Here is a 20,916-nt window from a genome sequence, read left to right as displayed (position 1 = left end):
ATGTTGGACAGGCTGAAGAATCAACTTAAAGCTGTTTAAAGTTTAAATGTCGTGGTGTGTGTCAGATGTGGGAGGGCTGAGAGTGCAAATGTCTCGCCCAGTGGGAGGATCAGCTCTCTCTGTGTGCGCGTGTGTGTGTGTCTGTGTGTGTGTTTCATGAGAAAAACTGCAGTAACACCACTGTGTGTCTCACAGACAGACTTTAACAGGCTGTGCACAGGGACAGATCAGCTGGACACTTCAATACCACGGTAAGATGTCAACTAATTACTGTAGACACTATTAATAAAAAAAAAAAAAACCAGAATTATTGAGTTTTATAAGCTGAATAATAATAATATTGTCTTCTCATAACGTCTTCTGTTCAGGAACTCTTTCAGTTTTTTCTTGATCTATCAGTTTCAATGGAACCTAAGAGGTGATTTGTGTATTATGGATTAATTAGTCCCAGGAACCTCTGTGTGTGTGTCTGTTTGTGTGTTTATATTTGATTAATTTATATTCATAATCATTTGTATTATTTATTAGTTGATAATCATTTTAATTTCAGTATATTTTGTTCTAACTTTGTGTTACTGTGTGTGTATAGTTTTAGTATATAGTATGATTTTTATTATTATTAATTAGAATAACTATTAACTTTATTAATGGTTTGTTTTAATAGTTATGAGAGAGAGAGAGAGAGAGAGAGAGAGAGAGAGAGAGAGAGAGAGAGAGAGAGAGAGAGAGAGAGAGAGAGAGAGAGAGCAGTTGTCACTGTTGTCGCTGTTGTCCTGTTGTTCACTTCAGCTGTGGTACAGTCATTTTGGAATAGACTCATAGTACAGTTTACATTTTCCATAAAACAATGACAGTTGTGTGTGTGTGTGTGTGTGTGTGTGTGTGTGTGTGTGTGTGGCACCCCAGGGGCTCGGCGACAAAGGCCGCATGAAAAGTGAGTTATTTTTGTCCAGAATGCAGGCAGTTCTCTCACACACACACATACACACAGTGTGTATCCCTCTGTTTCTGTTTCTCACCAGTATTAAGATGGAATTTGCCCACACTTCTGTTCCCTAGTGTCTTTTCTACTTCCCAGATTTCCTTTTCAGTACTTACAAAAAGCACTGTGGTGATGCCATATAGAGTGTTTATATACAACATGATACTAAATGATAATTACCAAATTAAAGGTATAGTACTTCTGAGGTCAAACTTTCCTATACCCATAATATGCTAAATGTGAACAGACAGGAATAAAGATTATTTACACATTAACATCATGAATCAATAAAGCTGCTTTAAAACAACAGAGATTCCTCTGAGAGATGGCAGAAATACTTCCCAGATTGTAGTCACTGGGTGAATGAGGGGAATTGTGGCGCTCATTCCCGGTGCGCATAAATTTAAGGGTTGAAGTTTTGTGGACACTCACTGTTGCTGAGTAAGATAGATGGAGCCTGAGTTTTCAGACTGCTGTAAGTCTCAGATGAATAGAAGAGCGCTTTCCACCACAGGCGTGATTTATATATCTCAAAGTATATATCTCCCTTCCCAGAGCGTTAATAAATTAATCACACTGTCGTGCAGATGAATCATTCAAGAGCTACCCAAGAACTATTACATTATTATAGGTCCTTATGAAGTCTTTTTGAAAGTTGTGATTTCTTAGGCCCAACTTTAAGGCATGCATAAGCTAAAAACACCACTAAAGTGAAAACAGAACATATAAACAAAAAAAATCTAACTCAAAATATTAACAAAAACTAAAATAGAAAATCTATGAAACTGGTCATGTGACAGTGACATTAAGTTATATTGTATGTTATTCTTTTTACAAGCCCATGAAGAAAAATCCCAGACAACTATGTTATCGCAATACAGTATTTGAATGTAATTGTAAAACCATTAAAAATTACATTAAATGTAATTTAATTTAATGTAGCACACCACACACAAGGAAATTGGGTCAATTTTAATTTCACATTGACTGAATGCACCTTTTTCTTTTACAATCCCAGACAGATACAAATGTGAAATGAAATGAAATAGACATTAACATATTTTAATAATTAAAGGTATAGCGGAGGATTTTTTACTTCCGGGTGGATCACCTATACTATTGGTCCTCCTAATTGTCAATCATTCTGGTGAATCAATCAAACTTTTCAAAAAGTGGAAAGTTCTTATCTAAAATTCAGAAAGATCCTCCGCTATACCTTTAAGACAAAACATGCTAAAGAAATTTTCTATAACTTCTAATTGGCTGCACAATCGAATGCATAACATTTTGTCTACCAATAGAAATAATGGGAAATTATCTATTTTTAATTGCACAGTTTTTTAGATGTTAATCTATCACCCCTTTGAGTACAGAGGTACATTACCAAAAGAGTCACACATTAAAGGGTTAGTTCACCTAAAAATGAAAATTCTGTCAGTAATTAGTCATCCTCATGTTGTTCCAACCCCGTAAGACTTTCGTTCATCTTCAGAACACAAAATAAGATATGTTTGATGAAATCTGAGAGCTGGCTCACTCCTTCATAGACTGCTGCATAGACAACCCAGAAGCGCTGCGCTGTTACACTACGTCAACAGCTTAGGAGAATGACATGGAAGAGAAGAGATGGTTGAATAAAGTCGTTATTTTTGTTTTGTTTTTTTGCGCACAAAAAGTAGTCTTGTCGCTTGATAAACTTAAGGTTGAGCCTAGTCACTTGGACTATTTTAACAATGTCTTTACTAACTTTTCAGGGCTGGCAGATATCAGTTACCCAGCAGTCTATGAAGGAGTGATCCAGCTCTCAGATTTCATCAAACATATCTTATTTTGTGTTCCGAAGATGAACGAAAGTCTTACGGGGTTGGAACAACATGAGGATGAGTAATTACTGACAGCATTTTCAATTTTAGGTGAACTAACCCTTTAAGTATGTACTATAAGACCACATGCTTGCAATCAACAATTCTTTGCTTGTGTAGAATAGGTATCTGACCTTATACTGCTACATACTGAAACACGAACTTTGACCCCTCTTTAAAAAGATGCCCCATTTAGTTTCATTGTAACAGCAGGCATGGATGGAACATGGCATTATGGGAAGGCGCCAGTAGGTAAGCATGATGCTTGTTTATAGAGCGGGGTAAATATGGCTTGTAAAAGAGTAATTAAGTCTAACTTCTGCATTAATTCTCTATCCGCAAGCCAACTGTGGTGTCCACACATCGGTTTTTCCACCATCTAAGTGTATGATGTCACCAGAAACTTCCAGACATACAGCGAATTTGGCACCAAACTTTATATTTCCACTCACATCCAGCAAACACGTCGTTATAAGGTCTGATCGGATGGGTGTATGGGGAGGTGGGGTGGGGGGCTGTGACCACACAATGTTTTTAGTTGGCCTAAAAACTGGAATGCTGTGCGTAATCTTTCTCCGTGAGTAAAAGGCAGAAATGTTGGTCTCCTAAGAACTCCGTCTGGTTTTTCTCAGCCTGAAGAGAGGAATGTGCCATTTTTAGGAAGAAAAATGCCTTTGTTTGCCCTTTTGGAAACCATTAAATTCTTCCCAACCATGGCCCTGACCACAGTGGCATTCCCACAGGGTGGTACAGGGCAGAGAGACAATAGCTGGACACATGCCAGTGAAGAACACTATGCTGACAGACACACTGCTCTAGAAAAAAATGAGACAACTTTTAAATGGGTCGTGACATGAGACATCAAATTTGCCTTGATCTTTTGACAAATATGAGAGGTCTTTGAAACATTAAAACATCCTGCAAGTTTCATAGCTTAAACTGTCCTTCTCATTATAAACAAAGCATTTATTTACTCAAGCTCCAAAAACAGAGCCATCTGGTCTCTAATCGCTCTCGCTATTTTGGAGTCATACACCGATTGGTCCGCTTCAAGTCGAACACGCCTATTGTGGAATCTGTGACGTCACACGGGCCTTTTCTGTAAATTATTGTTATATATGGATAATGTTTTCAAAACAGTGACTGGGCATTGATGCTGTCATCTATGAAGTGACGTTAGCCAATCAGTGGCTGTTTACCAACAGGCCTTAAAGGAGCCGCCCCTTAAAAACTGATCGTTTCAGACAGAGGGTCAGAATGAAGGTAGAAAATTATTATTTTTTGTTAACTTTGTTAACATTATATGTGAACCTCAAGGAACATATTAAAATGATTTTTTTTTTAAATCAATGTCATGACTCCTTTAGTTACATTAATTTTGTTGTTGTTGAATTCATCTTAAATATTTTTAGTAGGCTATATGTATTTACTGAACGTAAAATGTTAGGTTGGCTTGATTTAAATTAAGTATTAATTCCTAAATTATTAATTCATATAGTATTTTCTTCTAAAAAAAAAATATCAGAATAGTTCATTTTTCATGAAAGTGTTAGAACAATCTGCTGTCACCACAGTGTAGGAACAACTAAATGTTAATGTGAGCAGTACTTTCCCATCCAAAACTCACTGCCACGATTCTAGGGTGTTGTGAGTGGTTGCCAGGGTTTTGCTAAGGTATTGGTGGTAACTATACAATTATTTTGTTATATACTATTGAAAAAAAAAAAAAAAAAAAAAGAAAAAGATATATATATATATATATATATATATATATATATATATTAGTTTTAGCATTTCAGTTTAAACTTATTTTATTTCAGTTAGTTGCCAAGGCAATTTCTCTAATTTTCATTTAAGTTTTGTTAACTTTAATCTAATTTTTATAGTTTAGTTTTAGATAACAACCTACAATTGAGATGGTGGATGGATGTTTAGTTGTTATCATGTTGCTATGCCCTGGCTAATCTAATCTGAGTGGTTGCTATGCTGTTGCTATGTTGACTAAGTGGCTGTTTTTGATTAAATGTTGCTATGCATATTGCATATGATTATTGCTTTGAATCTTTTGTGGTTGTTGAAGCATGTGTGAAATCATTCGTTATAAGGTCAAAAATCTGTTGAATTGTAATTCACGCCACAGATGAGAATTATAAGTCCATTATATTCAGCATATAGTTGTTTTACCAATCAAATGTAGTGATTCTGGACCAGGTTTAGTGTCTAAGATCAGTGTAGAAAGAAGAGAAAACTTTTTGAGGGAATGCTTAAAGACTGGATAAGGAAAGCAATGTAATCCCTTCTTCTCACATAATAAAACCTGTCTGGCATATAGATATGTTTAATAAGCATCCTATGATGACTGCGTTGTTTGCTAAACATCTGGAGCTGGCTCTAACACGTCCCATGGCAGGAAGACACATTGTTCTTAAGAGTAAGCAACCCTCCCAAGATCTCAACCAAGATATTAGATTCAGAACTAAACATCTTTTTCATACCCCAAATTGGTATTTATTCTTCAGACTGGAATTTGCACTTTAATCTGCACAAGTTTCGCTTTAATTAACGTTTGCTTCATTTCCCAGAATTCTTTGTTTTGCAATTTGCAAAAAGTCGTTCTCAATTTCTTCATTTTATTCACAATCTGACTTTCTATAGTTTCAGATATAACATTTGTCAGAAATGTGAATTAATACTGTAACTATACTAACTCTTTACTCTTAGAAGAAAAGGTTATATATGGAACAAGGGCATGTCAGGTGATTCAAATATAGAACCTTTAAGGGGTTCCATCATGGGGTCATTTTATAAATTTAATGTTTTAATTCATACATTTTCTATAAATTCACATTTCATTTTAATTAAATTTTATGAATTAAACAGTTTGAAAACATACTTTATAACTTGAAAAAAATTACCTCTTTAATATGAAAGGATAATGCATTTCATATAAAACCTTTTGGCATAAAGAATTTTTAAAAATTTGTCACGACACACATGAGGGAGACAGTAGATCCAAGTGCAGTGAGATATTTATTGGGTAATCCGTGAAACGTAATCCAGTCCAGGCAAGTGTCAAATACCATACAAGCAATCTAAACGAGAACAATGAACACAAGGAACAAGCAGAAACAAACCAAGAAGTGTGAGACATAACAAGGACTCCGTAACAAACACTAACACAGACAGGGCATATATACACACAGAACTAACAAGGTGATGGGAACCAGCTGAGTGCAATAATCAGATAAGTGACAGAACAGAATGCTGGGAAATGTAGTCTAATGTGAATGACACCGTGAGAACGAGGACCTCTAGTGAACCCCAGGGAAACACAACCAGACACTGTGACAAAATTGAGTCAAGAACCCTATGATCCTTTTTTTGTAAGTGTATGAGATTTTTACTTTAACAGAAAAAAAAGTTTTAATTAAACTTTGCTTAATTTCCTAGAATCCTTAGTTTTGCCTATCTCACTTTTCCTGTTTATTCACAGTCTTTTAACATTTTTTTACTCCCAAATTAAAATTAGAAACTCACAGTCTGAACATCTGTCAGAAATATGGGCAATGTAAGTTTAACTACAAGTTTACACGCAAGTGGACATTGAGTACTTTCTGTGGTATTCTAAATCTGGGATGAATTTAAAATCCACAATCAACATGTTTGATATGTTGACGGATTAATTTAGAATGGCTTCAGAATGTAACTTGAAAGTTTTATTACACTGACATTTGGCCCGCAGGTGTTCAATAGCAATAATCTCACTGGCACATAGACCTCAGGAAACAAATAACTACCAAAGCGCACACACGCACAGAACACAGTTAACCAGCTGGTTAATTTTCCACCCTCTGAACAATGGGGTTGGAAACTTTTGCAGCTGCTGAATAACGTACTATGTGCTTCAGTAAGTGTGAGTAATTTTGTGTCAAATTAGGGGTTCATTATATTTTCTTCTCATAACACATGATGCATTGAATAAGCTGGACTCCAGTACATAGAATACCATACCTGTGGAAACCACATTCAAAGAAAGTTTTTGTTGTTCTAGTGTTCGGTTTTACAGACCATTTAGCAGCGTGTTTCTTTAAAGACCCGCGGCTTGGGGAATATATGAGGTGGAACCAGAACAGAGACGCCCTTCCTGGATTTGCCATTGCATGGGGTCTGTGTGAGTTCGTACTGTTTTTGGATGGGCCGCATCAGGCATCTAAGATCGTCTTGTTGAGAAGGAAAATATTCCTTGTTATGGAGTCATTAATCTGCACATTGTCAAGGCAGGTTTAATCATGTGGGAATGCTGTGGAATTTATTTGATTAGTTGTTTGCCAATGTTCTGCTTTAGATGGCAGGCTTACAAGTTATATAGCGTTCTTTTGTAATGAAATCAGGTTTGATCTTTAGGGGAGAGGGGTATTAAAAAAGAGTGGAATAATAAAATGTGGTCAGAAATGTGATTAAAACAAGTTTTGGTTTGAAATGCAATTAAAATCAGGTCTTTCTTGTCTGCATTTTTGGTCTGAATGATCTGATCAGATGATATGTGGTTTTCCATCATTCAGTGATTGGTTGTTACAGATTTTTTCAACTGCTTACACACATTTAGAAAACTTTGCCTCTTTTTTTTCAAAACTTTACTCACAAATCCAAGAATTGCACACACAAAATGCCTCACATCTCTTGCTAAACGAAGCACTGCATTCAAAATATCACAAACACATCTCAAAAGCAAACATTTGACTTACGTTGCAAACACCTTCGTCTAATATTATATTTTTGGATATATCATATACACACAGTTATTCCAAACCTAAAGCTCTTCTTTCATGAGATGTTTAAAAATTCACAGTAAACGCGAAAGCAAGATTGAAACCAAACTACATATTTTTTTACTGTAAGCATTTGTGGTTGTGAATACAGTATTATACCGTCTGAAAAACCTATAACTTGACCTTTGGCTTGTTTATAGGCCTATTCTAAAGCCATGATTGGTTGGTGTTCAGTAAAGCAATGAGTGTTTGTGAGGCACTGATGAATTACTGTGGCATTTTGATTGTTTCTTAGGGTTAGGGTTAGGCTAACCCTAACCCTTGAAAAAGGAAATCAAGAAGATTTGTTGTGTGTTACAGAGAGAATTGTGTGTTGTGGTTTGCAAAAAGTGTTTTATAAAATTGAAAACTGAGCCGGAGACTGAGAATTAGTGTATGGTTTTGCAGATTTGATGTGTGATTCTGGTGTTTGAGTGTCAGGATTCAGAAATTGTGTGACAAGTAAAGGATTTTGTGTGTAAGCAGTTGAAATAAAACTGTAAAATGTTTTGATCAATGGATTATCAAATAGTTTTAGTTGCAACCAGCTGTAATAATGAGCTAAAAGCACAGATCTGTCGTGGTGTATCTTAACTTTTCCAGTTCTTTTGCACTGGAATAAGATAGCTGAGATGTGCAGACACTCTTTTGTGAGTCATGAAATGAGCCGTCAGTTAAACGTTTACCGTAGCGAGACACAAAGACTGGAATGTCAGCGTAGTGGGAATAATATGTCACCTATGATCTGGAAACTGACATGGAATGATTCTCACATTCTCTTCATCTTTTCTTTCTGCTTACATTATATACATTCCACAACACTTACACACTTGTCTCTCTTATCCTTCTATGATTTTGTTTTCATTTTATTGTTTTTTTTTATGGTTTAATTGTTGCAGTTTATTTATTTATTTTTATTTTATTTTTTATAATTTTGTTAGTTGCTGCTTAATTATTTAACATGTTATGTAATTGTTTAATTATCTTATTTTATTCAGTGGATGAGTTGGACTGGATAGTGAATTCCTTTTCACATTATTAAGTGTTGATAAAACATGTAAACTCCTTTAATAGTGTTATGTGTGTGTGATTTATTTGTTTCATTATTTTATTCAATTATTATTATTTTATTTTTTTAAAGTTCCAGGATCCATCCTAGGATAAGAGTGTGTTTGTTGATGAATGTCCAGAGTGCGCAGAACTGGAATCCAGACAAAGCAGCAGCATATTTTGGTCACTACATAATTGCAATACTTCCATTTGTGTTAGTTTTACTGTCTTAACTATTATTGTAGAATATGGAAAATAATGATAATATGACAATGTGTCCAAACAATTGACTGGTAAACCTCTTGGTGCTCATGAAGGAATGTGCTTGTGTTTATATGAGGAGTCACTCAAAGTCCTGTACTGCATTTCTCAACAAAAACAAGATGGTTTAGGGGGAATCTGAGCTATTTCCAGTTCACAAGGCCGTTCAGTCATTTGGGGGTGAGAGCAGGATATGAAGAAGGGGGAGAATGCGAAATCACTGTCATGATGTTCCTGACCCTCGGGGAGTTCTACACATCTCATTAGATCCGCATGTTCTACAATCAGAACGACTCCCACACAGAATGCCAGAGGAGAGCGGGAAAAAGAGCGGGACAAGAGATGCAGGCACAGAAGAACTCAAGCTTCTTGTTTGGTTTCATGTCTTATTGTCCACTGAATTTAAACCCATATAAGCATTCACATATAAATTATATATATAATTATGGTATAAATTATGGAAAGGGACGAGCAGATATAGCTGTGGACTGGAGATCTCCAGAGCAGGGTGTGAACTCCAAAAGTCGTTCACCTCCGCTAAATGTTGCTGACTTACTTTTCAAAATAAAAGTTTGTAAATTAGCCATAGTTTCTCATGGAGAGTTGAATTGATCTTACATAAAATGTTAAAGTTATAAAATGTGCTACATAAATGAATATGCCTGTATAAATATGCCCTCGAGATTGACATTTCATATTTGATGGGACAATAGCTCCGTGAGAGGGGGGTCCCAGAGCTTGTGGACGGGGCATAGACTGGAACAAATAAGATGGTCACTTGGGACATCACTACATGATGAGAACTACTTAAAATGACAGAAACCATCTTTGGGAAAAATGATTTGAAGTGTAATTTTGTACAAGTTTGGCTTGTGTCCCATTGGATTACATGGAGAGGGCGGGGTTTATGACCTATCCGCAGCCAGCCAAGGGGCGATCGAAAAGCTTTGGCTTCTGTTTTCAGGACTCGTGTGGCACACTTGGGCCAAGGGCTTTTGGACCAGGCTGAAGAGACCTCTCGCCCCCCTGAGTTAGCAAACTCTCCAACACTTACCCGTTTTTTAAGATCCAATCAATTTCCAATGGTTAAAAGAAGTCTTGCCCTGTTTTCTCATTAAATATCTGGTTTTACTCAGCAATATCACATTACAGAAGTTTAGTGTTTGTGTGATGTGTTTGCAAAGATATAGTGAGAGGAGATTCAGTGAGTTTTTAGTGTGGGAATCTGTTCATTCTCACGCTCTGTCCAGGACACACACACAGTGGACATCGGCCATGATCACACATTTAACACGCATATAGAATGTGACCGCTTGTTTCCCCAATGGATCCTGATGACCATCTGAACCATTTAATCAGAGATAATGGACTAGACTCAGATCCCTAGAGTCTCTCTCTCTCTCTCTCTCTCTCTCTCTCTCTCTCTCTCTCTCTCTCTCTCTCTCTCTCTCTCTCTCTCTCTCTCTCTCTCTCTCTCTCTCTCTCTCTCTCTCTCTCTCTCTCCACACACTTTTCTCCAGTCATTTAATTAAAAACCTTCAGGCCTAACACAGGATTTAATGCTGATTCCAAATCAAAACAGATTCATCACTGATTACAGACTACATAGTTATTTCTGATGTGGAAAGCCTCACAGATAATTACTCAAAGGTAACTATTTAAATCTGTTTTTTTTCTTTAGGACTAGAGAGCATCTCAATCCGCTGACTGTGTTGTATGAGTCAGAGAGTAGTGGAGCGTCATGTCGGAAGCGTTTGACTGTGACGGATGTAAGGAGTCTCTGTACGGGAGGAAATACATCCAGGTGAACGACGTTCCTCACTGCGTCCCCTGTTACGACCGGCTGTACGCAAACACCTGCCAGGAGTGCAAAGAGCTCATCCAACACACCTCACGGGTGAGCGTTTCACTCAGCGTCACAGATGGGATTCAGAGGTGGACACATACATATTTACAAAACATCATTTTAAAAGTTATTAATTTAAAAATATTTTATATATTTTAGATGTACTGTAGTTGTATAATTATAAATGTTATATATATATACACCATGGTAGATTCAAAGTTTAATTATTTAATTATTTTACCATTATTAAGACATATTTATAAATATTTATATAAAAAAATACTTAGAATAATAGAATAAATTTTTTTTATTTAGTGCTGTCATCTAACATAAAAGTATGTATATATATATAATATACAGTATATATACACACAAATTATTTTTATATTAATTATTTTTTATACAAGTATTTATATACAAGTACTTTGGTGTTCCATGGTTGTATTTCAGTATGGGATTATTTCAAAATACCATAATATTGTCATGTGATATACCATTACCGATCACTGTATTAAACACAACATTACGGGTTAAAATGCCCTGCAGTACCATGTAAATGCTATGGTAACCACTTGGTACCATGGTATTTTTCATGTAGTTTATATCTGATCCCAGCACAGTACTTTTTCATAAGTGTTCTTATATGTGTGTGTGACTTGCAAACTTCCACAGTATTTTTAAACACTGCTATCAATTGCTTCCACTTGTGCTGTGTTGTATTTGGATGTGTCTTCATGTGTTTTATAGTTGCTCTTCAGTGAGTTTACACACACAGGCATAAATTCATTCCATATAATATTTACAGGAGATGTATCTGTGTATCATTCGTCATAGATTCCCACTCTCACAGCTGGTCATGGTCACGCGTGACAGACGGCCAAAGCAAACAGAGACTTACACATCCACTGGGAGAAATGCACACTACATAAACACTACTACTACACGCTCTCTCTCTTTCTGTGTTTTTCTCCCTCGTTCTCCATCAGTCATCTGGAGACGTGAGGATTTGTGGGTCATTCGACTTAAAAGAACATCATTTATTAAATGTCAGGTTTAACAGTTGAGTTTGAACTGCTCTGAGTCAGTGACTCACATGTGAGGGTTTCAGAAGTCAAGTCTAGTCACCTTTTTTATATAGAGTTTTATACAATTCAGATTGTTTCAAATCAGCTTTACAGTGATTGATTTAACATCTGTGAGAAACAGCACACTGTCACATCAGCCGATCTAGTGTACATAGAGACGGTGAGATCTCTCAGATCTGATTTCTTCACTGGAAGATCTCGAGTGTTTTAGACAAACACGAGGAGGTTAAGCAGAAGCTTCTGTTCTGTGTTCAGGATTCATAACCGTCTAATCTTCGAGAGCTTGGATGAGTGGACGATAGTAAAGCATGTTTTCATTGTGTAGACACAATTCCTTTCATGGTAGTGGAAGTGACACAGAGAATAGCAAGATCTGTTTTACTTCAACATGCTTTTGGTCATAGAACTTCCTGCACAACCAGCTGTGTCACCTCGACTCACCTTTTGTTCGGATGTGCAGCGACCTTTGATCCAACATTTGATGATGTAACTGTGATTAAATAGATTCAATTCTATGGACAACATACGACATGCCACATCTTCTTTCTTGAACTATATCCAGGGGTATGGGCTGAAATATGTGCCACCAGAAACTGAATTTGAATCATTTATATTTGAATTTGAATTGATAAACTTGAATAATTGCATTGGAAAAATGAATTTGAATCACATAATTTGAAATTGTATTGTTTAATTTGAATAATTGCATTGAAAAACTGAATCTGAATTGTATAATTTGAAATTGAATTTGTTTGGAACTGAAGTCCAATAGCCTACAGTTTGATCCTCACTGAAAATTCAACTCTCTATGTATCCTCACATTCAGTTCTCACTATTCAGATTCAGATCACTAAATTCAATTTCAAGTTACTGTAACAGACATCCGGGTAGTTGGAGGATGAAGGAAGAGCAATCGAGCGCAGATCGATATCGATAGATAGAGTTCAGTGTCGCAGGATCATCACTCAGCACTAAATATGCCAGACTGTTGTGCTGCTTATGGATGTTCGAACGAAATAAATGAAGATAGATAGATAGATAGATAGATAGATAGATAGATAGATAGATAGATAGATAGATAGATAGATAGATAGATAGATAGATAGATAGATAACATTTCACAGGTGAGAATGTGTTTTATGATATACTATATGCCGCCTTCGACCTCCAATCTGAGGTCCGGCGGCGGCGGGAGGCGGAGAGTTCCGTGGCCCGCGGCAGCGGCTCTTCTCCAGGGCAGGAACACAGCCTCACCTCGCTGCTGCACCGGTCCCCGCTGATCCAGATGGGACCGGCCAAAGACAGTGGCCGGCGGACGGAGAGAAACAACAAAGCGGGGCTGTAAACTTCACTTTGAAGCAGAAACTCTTAGTTCAGAAGGGTGAAGTTTCTGTTTGGACTCAGAGCTGTGAACTGATTATAATAAATATTCTTTGTAGCCTATTACTGTAACACATTAATTAGTCTCTTTGTTTTGTTTGTTACTGCACATGATGATAAAGCTACACTTCTAAATCACAAACAAAACTAACTTTAATATTTATATAAACGCTGTAAGGAAGGAGACGATCAGATATTAGAGTTGATAAAAATAGACTCAAATAATAATTTACTATTTTGTGTTTTAATGTGGAAACATCTTGTATAAACTCAGGGGATTGGCTCTTACATCACATTGTATTACAGGCTTGCTGATGTACAAAGTAAACCAATACCATTCAAATGTTTAAATTAATTAACATGTATTTTATTTTCAAATATGGATAGTCACACCATTGTAGCCATTTTGCAGAAGGGCAGGCTATGCTAAGGTAAGTAGCGATAGTTCATTTTAAGATTACTTAAGTGTAAGAATGTGACTAATAAACCTAGGCCTACTAGCACTAGGCATTATATTTTGAACATTGTAGATTATATTAATATCAAAAGCCTACATTTTCTCTGGACTCGATCATAAATACATGTCTGACCTTTGGAACGAACCAAAAAAACCTAGAAAAAAAAAATATATATATATGGGTCAAGGCGAGGCAAGCACTTATTCGTCGTTTTATTGCTGGTACTGTGCTCCAAAACGTAGGTGCTGATTGGCCGAAGAGGAGTACTGTGTATCTTCGCCACTAAACTCTATCTATCGATCTGCGCTCGATTGCTCTTCCTTCATCCTCCAACTACCCGGATGTCTGTCACAGTAACTTGAAATTGAATTTGGTGATCTGAATCTGAATTGTGAGAACTGAATGTGAGGATACATAGAGAGTTGAATTTTCAGTGAGGATCAAATTGTATTGGACTTCAGTTCCAAACAAATAAATTCAATTTCAAATTATACAATTCAAATTCAGTTTTTCAATGCAATGATTCAAATTAAACAATACAATTTCAAATTATGTGATTCAAATTCAGTTTTTCAGTGCAATTATTCAAGTTTATCAATTCAAATTCAAATTTAAATGATTCAAATTCAGTTTCTGGTGGCACATATTTCAGCCCATACAGGGGAGTCAGTCTCATGCACGGTCACAAGATCTAAACTAAATTCAATAAACGAAGTACTGCATGATTTTCTAGAATGCTTTAATATAATTAACAGTTGAACTGAATATATATATTTGTGTTCTTGTGCTGTCTGTCTTCAGGAGCTGTATTATGAGGAGAGGTATTATCACGAACACTGTTTGCGCTGCTCACACTGCAGCCGTTCTCTGGCCGACGAGCCGTTCACCCGTCAGGAAGACGTCCTGGTGTGTAACGAGTGTTACCGTAATGAGGTTTCCTCTAAATGTGTGGCCTGCGCCAAGACTGTGATGCCAGGTACAGTTCCACACACATACACACACACACACACACACACACACACACACACACACACACACACACACACACACACACACACACACACACACACACACACACACACACACATATGCATATGCATATATTTCATTTATATACTGTATACTCTAACATTCAAAAGTAAGATTTATTTTATTTTTTTAAAGAAAGAAATCGATACTTTTATGCAGCAAGGATACATCAAATTGATCAAAAGTGACAGTAAATACATTTATAATATTACAAAATATCTATATTTCAAATAAATGCTGCTCTTTTAAACTTTGTATTCATTAAAGAATCCAGAATAAAATTATCACAGTTTCCACATGGGCCTAAATATGAAGCAGCAAAACTGTTTTCAACATTGATAATAATCAGAAATCTTTATTGAGCAGCAAATATTTTATATATAAATAATACATTTTTCTTAAATATATATATACATTCATGTGTGAGTATTTATATATACAAAATAAATATACACGCTACACACACATATATTATGTAAACACAAACTTTTATTTTGGATGCGATTAGTCAGTTGCTCAGCACTAATATATATATAGAAATAATTTCTTTCTATAGATTTGAATTGCAGAAAATTGTATTCTGCTGCTGTGAACATCTCAATCATCACAAGCCTCTTGCATGTAATTGATTGTACCAGATTGTATAGATTACATCATTACATCATAATACAACACAACAAATACGAAACCTTTCCAATGTAATCCGACAGAAAATGACGTTTGTGTCTCACCCTGCCCGCTAAAGCAGAAACCGAGTTAATGAGTTTTGATTGGGCGTCAGGGTGCGGCAGTAGAGATGTGACAGTGTGATTACAGACACACTCAGCTGAGAGAGAAAACCCTGTGGCCACGCTCACACACACACACACACACAAGCCTCCAGGCCTGGTGCCAACACTTGGGCGTTACATTACCCATAATTACACTCCGCCGCCCGCCTCTGTCTCTCTGGAGCTTTTCAGAGAGAAATAAGAGATGGTGAAAGTTCCAGAAGGATAAAATTACAAACTGAAAGTGGCAGCTCTCTCCTCCCTCGCTCATTTGAAACAGACCCGCCGTCTCAGTCCCTCACGGCTCATTTTCACACCCTTTCTCAGTCTTTATACAGAGATCAGGTGAGCCAGTTTAGCGTTTTCCCACCAAACCTGTACGTTACATCTGCAACTTGTGCATTTCCAGATTCCAGATGCATTTTATTGAAATACCTGCCGTTGTGGAATTTTCAGCCCACAGCTTTTGCACGCCTCAGAAACAAAACACCCACTCGAGAGGCTTTAGTAGATCCAGGGCAGTTCAAGTTCAATTGTGTGAATGTAGTTGTGTAGCAGACAGACTGTAGCGTGACATCACACATGTAGTTAGTCTCTGCATTACAAAGACTAATTAGTTATCAGACATGCTCAGCCACCCTCAACACAATACAACACTTGAGCAAGAGCAGCTGAGGCTGTTTCTCAGAAGAACACCAGCGCAGACATGCAGAAGCACAGATTGTGCAATGATGTAACGAGATAAAAATGATAAAAGCTATGAGATAATGTTTAGCTCTTAAATTCAAAAACCCAAGAAATCAAAATTACAGTTTTCTGGCTTACTTTATTTCTGTTATCTTTGAGGTGAATCTAGTGTCCCACTGTTATTTTAGTATTATTTGTATACTCTATTTATTAACATTTAAAATTGGCTTTTATTTTTATATTTTATATGTTTTACTTTTTATTTTGGTTTTTAAGTTTCAGTAATTTTGTAATGTGCTTTTGTCATTGTTCTTAGTAGGGGTTTTATCATGATCATTTTACACATTTAATCTGAAATATTTGTCCAAAATACATGTTCAAAATATAATTTTTTGCAGTGTAAAATGAGAAAGTATCTCCTGCTTGGACGGGAAAAAAAATATGGAAGAGCTCCTGCTCCCATTAGTAGTTGCATTGTCTTTACATGAAGTTAAAATGGTTGTGTCACGTTGCTTTGCTCAATGAAGTGTTGTACAGTTAGTTTGAACAGATGTGGATCTCTCAGGCTCTAAGCGGCTGGAGTACGGAGGCTGCTCGTGGCACGAGGAATGTTTTGTTTGTTGCGGCTGTGAGAAGCCCATCGGCGGACAGTCGTTCATCCCAGATAAGGACGAGTTTTACTGTGTGTCCTGTTACGAGGGACGATTCGCCCCACGCTGCGCCCACTGCAAACAGGTGAGAGGAAAACTAGCACTCTTAAAAATAAAGATGATGATTCCATGAAGAACCTTTAACATCCATGAAACCTTTCCACTGGACAAAAGGTTCTTTAAGGTGGAAAAAGCCAATTAAAATATTCTTCACATAAATAAAAAAAATTTACTTTTAAGGCAAAATCATTGTTTTTTCATGCACTGCTCAATTTTGAGATTTTGGCCTATTTGTCTTTTCATAACGTGTTGTTTCAGACTAGTGGAAAGAAAACATCCAAAATACACTTTTAAGTGTTTACTTTATGGTACTTTATCTATTTGCATCTCTAGATTTCAATTACAATTAATTTCTTTAAAGGTTGCTTTCTTAAAATTATTTTTTTCTCCAGTTCAGAAGCACTTACATACACCAAACTTTACAGTTCTAATATGTCAACAAAATGAAACAAGAATTTTGAACCTGATTTCATCTAAGATTCAGATTTTTGTTTTGGAGTTTATGCAAGTGAGTGCATAGTTAATTAGAAAATGCCTCATTTGCATATTTAAACATAATATTTCCAAAAACTTACACAAATGTTTGGAATTCTTAATTTATTCAATCAACATGGTGTAGTATGGTGATATTTATTATTGTTAAAATTTTACCCTATTTATGTGTCTTGCCTTCAAAGTTGTTCACTGAAATGTTCTTTGGGAAAGGTTCTTTTTTTCACTGTGAAAACCCCCTTTGGAAACTTTACTTTTAAGAGTGTAAACTACACACATCTGAAGATTAACCTAAATACTGAGTATTTGTTGCTTTTATTTCATTGCTAACCTCATTAAGTTGTACGCAGTGAATGACAGTGTTTCTGGTCTCGTCTCCTCCAGATCTTGGTTCAGGGTGGCGTTACGTACAGAGACGAGCCCTGGCATAAAGAATGTTTCTTGTGTTCGGGTTGTAAAGTCCAGCTGGCCGGACAGCCTTTCACAACGCAGGGTGAAGATCCGTTCTGTGTGAAGTGCTTCAGTAACCTGTACGCCCAAACATGTGCCGCCTGCGCCAAACCCATCACAGGTCAGTGTGTGTTAATGTGTCCTTATAACAAGAGGATCTTCATTAGTAGTTCCTTCAGCTGAGAACAGAAACACTGTCAGAAACAAGAGACAGTTGTCACATAAACAGGGTCGTGTGTTTGGAGGCTGTTGAGTGTGTTTGAATAAACTTCTGCTTGTTCATCGGGACTCAAGAGTCTCTCATCCACCGGGTCATCACCTATGAGAATATAATATCTAACTCAAATATCAGTATTAAATATCTCACTGTTTATATGTTTTAACCCTATAAAGCCTAGTGTATCATATTTGATATGCACATTTCTAAAACATCAAAACTTTGCTGAAAACTTGTACACACTCTTCTACATGCCATCTATTGTATGAGTGATAGTTTATACATTTTAGCAAGTAAAAGGCCTTAAAGTGTAAATTTAACTATAACGTCCCCCTTTAGGTCGTGGTTCACGTGTCTTTTTGCTGTGAAATCTTGATTTTTTTTTAAGTTAATGTAAGAACAACTTTTATATTGTTATTAATATTTCAAAATGAACACTTATTGGACTGAAACAACTTTTATTTGTTACATGTATTTGTTCATCTCTCAGTCATTATTGTTTTACATTATACGTTTTGCCTTCCACAATAAAAACAACAGAGATTTGATCATAAAACTAAGTATTTAAATATCATCTAACTAAGACATTATTGGGAGATACTGAGTGACAACTGATTTTTACATGCATTTCCTGAAGTCCGCTATACTGTTATAAAGATCTCAATGATTTACAAACAATCAGAATTTCATCAATTTATGGGACATAAATATCAGCAACAACAAATTGCATGTTTTTTATCAGTTTGGACCTTTGAATAAAATTGAGGTGTTTTTTCCTCCAATTATGAGCTTCATATTCTCACTAATCATACTATTAGCCATAAAATTGTGTCGAATATGACATTCAACAGAAAATAAAGCACATATCCAAAAAAAAAATGTAAATATAAAAAATCGTCCATTTAAAAAAATTATATATGTAATACATAGATTTAATTTGATTTTCTCATCCTCATGTCGGTCCAAACCCCAATGACTTCTTCTATGGAAAACAAAAGAAGATTTTACGCAGAAAGTCCATGCTGCTCTTTTTCATTGAATGAAAGTGAATGGAGACTGGAGCTGTCAGGCTACAGTATAAAAATGACAAATAAAATCACAAAAGTAGTCAAACAAAACATGACTTCAGATAACTTAAACATATAATATACAAGTTGTATAAACCATTTCTATGTTGCTTTTTTAGTAATTTAAGGAGCTCAACAGCCCCAGTCTCCATTCACTTTCATTATGTCTATAAGAACTTCTTTTGTTACACAGAAGTAAGCAATATAAGTTTGGAACAACATTGAGTAAATCATGTTTAGCAGAACAACGCTGTAAAATCCATAAAAATAAAAAAAAGACAATTTTAGGACAGTCTCTGTTAAGTAAAATTTTTGTGTTAACCATAAATCACACAATGCAGAATTCCCAATACGGGTAAAACACTGTGAAACATCAATACGGAATATTCCTTCATTAACACATTGAGCCATATTTTTACAGACTTTTCAGTCCTTATCAATATTTATAAACAAGTTAAATGATGTTCATTTGAAATGATGATAATGTTATAGAGATTTTAGAAACGGCTGCTCAAAATGAATCTCCTCTCAATGTGTTTGTCAGGTTTTGGAGAAGGGAAGTACGTGTCGTTTGAGGATCGTCAGTGGCATCAGTCGTGTTTTAAGTGTTCTGAGTGTTCGGTGTCTCTGGTCGGCGCTGGATTCTTCCCCGACGGGACAAAGATTCTCTGCAAAAACTGCAATGCCAAATAATTCAAAACTGCTTCTGTAGATGTGCTGAAGAACAGACCGCTGTGTGATAGAAACACATTTATGAAACGTTTGACATCATTTATACATGTATGATACATGAAAGTTTATGTGTTACATTCTCCCAAATCTGTATGTTAAAATATCTCCACTAGAATGACACATTAGATTGTGTAAATGTATTTCACAGTTTAAATGATAAACTCAAATCATTTGAACCGAACGTGTTTCGAGCCAAAGTGACTCAGTTTTGATTTTACGTTTGAGTAATTTTCCATGTGTTTGCATTAACATCAGGCCTTTAAATTCCCTCCAACATCAACATTCCTCAATGAAACTTACATCTGAACAAAACACACACTGAGTGTTAATATGTGAGGTGTGTGTTCAGCGAGACAGGATTGAATCATGTAATGATGGTTTAGAATCTGGACAGAAAATGTTGTTTGTATTAAACAGTGAATTTTACAGTGCACTATTTTAATGCACAGGAATTGTTGTTTTATCCATTCATTTTTAATAATTCTCACATGAAATATTCACATATTAATAATGATTTAACAGGTGGCTTCCTATTTGTGTTGCTTTCAAAAGAATACTTTAACTTTGTTTCTAAATGTTTGATGTATTTTTACATATGAATGGCTTCAGTAAAACCGCTCCTGTGTTTCCTTTCATAAAATATTTGTTACATAATAAACAACAACTTTCAAATATCATTTCAGGTTAAGTCAAATTATGTTTTCACTTTAAAAACAAATAAAAGATAAGATATCTGATAAGACATTGTGTCTTGTTTTCTGGGGATATAAATCAAAATGAAGTGTTTTGTTGTTTAAAAAAGCAACATTATCTACCAGTGGAGTAAGAAAAATAATCTGAATTCAGACAGAAACAAGATTATTTTTCATACCCCATTGGCAGATAATTTTGCTTGTTTTAAGCAAAAACTCACTTCATTTTGATTTATATCCCCAGAAAACAAGACATAATATCATATGGCATTTTACTACTTTAGTAAACATCTTGATTTAAGAATCTTTTGACAAAACAAGACAAGACAAAAATACTA

The 20,916-nt window shown here is 35.7% G+C and overlaps 1 protein-coding gene across 1 annotated transcript; it reads left to right on the top strand.

The window, feature by feature from the left end:
• Positions 1-137: 137 nt before the first annotated feature.
• LOC308697445 (four and a half LIM domains protein 3-like) lies at positions 138-20,319 on the top strand. The gene is made up of 6 exons (XM_081376681.1): positions 138-251; positions 10,645-10,860; positions 14,534-14,708; positions 16,784-16,953; positions 17,805-17,991; positions 19,699-20,319. The coding sequence occupies exons 2-6, from the start codon at positions 10,705-10,707 to the stop codon at positions 19,845-19,847; spliced, it is 837 nt and encodes a 278-aa protein (XP_081232807.1). The 5' UTR covers positions 138-251; positions 10,645-10,704; the 3' UTR covers positions 19,848-20,319.
• The last annotated feature ends 597 nt before the right edge of the window (positions 20,320-20,916 follow it).

This window comes from Scardinius erythrophthalmus (assembly GCF_964197995.2).
Source record: "Scardinius erythrophthalmus genome assembly, chromosome: 10".
Taxonomy (NCBI): domain Eukaryota; kingdom Metazoa; phylum Chordata; class Actinopteri; order Cypriniformes; family Leuciscidae; genus Scardinius; species Scardinius erythrophthalmus.
Note: the sequence above shows the minus strand (reverse complement) of the source record. Positions and strands in the feature narration are given on the sequence as shown.